Here is a 2,192-nt window from a genome sequence, read left to right as displayed (position 1 = left end):
TCTACACTTAAATTATTCCATAGTTTTACCCCACTTATGGAAATACAAAATCTTTTTTTTTTTGTTGATGAGGTATCATCATATAATGTGCTGCTGCAGTGTTTTCAGTGTAATGCAGGACACAGATTGTCTACATATCACTACTTTAGTTTTCTTTTGATTTTACCTACCATCAACTTTTTTCTGATTTGGTTGTAAGTAATAAAAGAAAATATACAAAATTGTTTGTTTTTATGTATTTACTATAAATATAAATTTTCTAAATGTAAAAATAAATCCTGCAGAGAAACATCCAGGACTATTCACCTGCAGTGGAAGTGTGTAGTCTTCTGCCCGTAGAATTGACACCCGACTGTGCCACAGTCCTCAGTGGCACGAAATCTCTGGAAGCCATCGTTGATCAGCTGGGCGTTCTTTTTATGGAAGTTTTCATGGGTCATGACATCTGAAGTGCTGGTGTAGACCTTGCTACAGCCCACCTGCAAGCAGAGACAAAGTGTGCCAATTAACAACAAGATCTGGGCCCACAGCAGATGTAAGAGTTTCATCTTGCAAGAATGGTTTGAAAAAACCTCTAAAACAGTGCTTTGAAGAGACCTGATATACCTTACAAGGTATAGACAAAAGAGTTCAGTGTGGTTAAGAAAATGCGAATGGCCTAGAAATGGGTGGAAGAAGCCTGTTTTCTCACAGTCACAATTCAATTTGTGGTAATGCACACCAGAGCGGTACAAGTTTAAAGTGAAACCCATAAATGAAACCCATCACATTGACTTACTGTGTCTTACTGAAACATGGTTACAGCAGGAAGAATATGTCAGCCTAAATGAATCCACTCCACCTAGTCACAATAACTACACATCCCTCGAAACACAGGCCGAGGTGGTGGCGTGGCAGTGATCTTTGACTCAAGCTTATTAATCAACCCTAGACCTAAACATAGTTATAACTCATTTGAAAGTCTCACCCTGAGTCTCTCACACCCAAACTGGAAAACTCAAAAGCCTGTTCTGTTTGTTATTGTATACCGTCCACCTGCTCCTTATTCAGAGTTTTTAAGTGAATTCTCAGACTTTCTGTCTGATTTAGTGCTTAGTACAGATAAAATAATCATAGTAGGCGACTTTAATATTCATGTAGATGCCGACAATGACAGCCTCAACAATGCATTCTGTTCATTATTAGACTCAGTTGGCTTCTCTCAAACTAAATAAACCCACTCACTGTTTTAATCACACTCTTGATCTGGTTCTGACATATGGCATCAAAACTGAACACTTAATAGTTTTTCCCCATAACCCTCTTCTGTCTGACCATTTTCTAATAACTTTTGAATTTCCATTAATGGATTATACTCTATGTGGGAAACAATTCCACTACAGCAGATGTCCATCTGGCAATGCTGTTACCAAGTTTAAGGAAATAATTCCATCTTTATCTACTTCAGTGCCGTTTGCCAACACAGTGGAAGGAGGCCACCTTAACCTTACTCCCACACAAATCGATAATCTTGTTGATAGTACTGCAGCCTTCCTGCGTAATACACTTGATACCATTGCCCCTCTGAAAAAGAAGGTAGTGAAACAGAGGAGGCTAGCCCCGTGGTACAGCTCGCAGCTCCGCTCCCTAAAGCAGGCATCACGAAAAATGGAAAGGAGGTGGCGCTCCACTAAGTCAGAAGAGTTTTTCATAGCCTGGAAAGATAGTTTAATAACATATAAGAAAGCCCTTCATAGTGCCAGAACCACATTTTATTCATCACTGATTGAGGAAAATAAGAACAACCCCAGGTTTCTTTTCAGCACTGTAGCCAGGCTGACAAAGAGCCACAGTGCTGTTGAGCTTAACATTCCCTTAGATCTCAGCAGCAATGACTTCATGAGCTTCTTTACAAATAAAATCACAACTATTAGAGAAAAAATTGGTCGGACCACTCCCACAGCTCTCGCAGATGTGCCATCTACTACAATGGCTTTAGAAACATCTGGAAGACCTCATTTATACTTGGACTACTTCTCCCCTATAGATCTCTCTGAGTTGACCTCAACAATTGCTTCATCTAAATCATCAACAGGTCTCCTGGACCCCATCCCGAAAAGGCTGCTCAAAGACGTCTTTGCCCTAATCAACACATCCATACTAGATCTGATTAACCTCTCTCTATTAACAAGTTATGTTCCACAGGCTTTTAA

General features: G+C 39.8%; 1 protein-coding gene across 1 annotated transcript in view; it reads right to left on the bottom strand.

The window, feature by feature from the left end:
* Positions 1-2,192, bottom strand: part of casz1 (castor zinc finger 1) — a 78,129-nt gene that overhangs the window by 16,769 nt on the left and 59,168 nt on the right. The window contains 1 exon segment of the mRNA XM_020615554.1: positions 307-479. Coding sequence (XP_020471210.1) covers positions 307-479 — 173 coding nt within the window.

Source organism: Monopterus albus, unplaced genomic scaffold (genome assembly GCF_001952655.1).
Source record: "Monopterus albus unplaced genomic scaffold, M_albus_1.0 scaffold6.1, whole genome shotgun sequence".
Lineage (NCBI taxonomy): Eukaryota > Metazoa > Chordata > Actinopteri > Synbranchiformes > Synbranchidae > Monopterus > Monopterus albus.
Note: the sequence above shows the minus strand (reverse complement) of the source record. Positions and strands in the feature narration are given on the sequence as shown.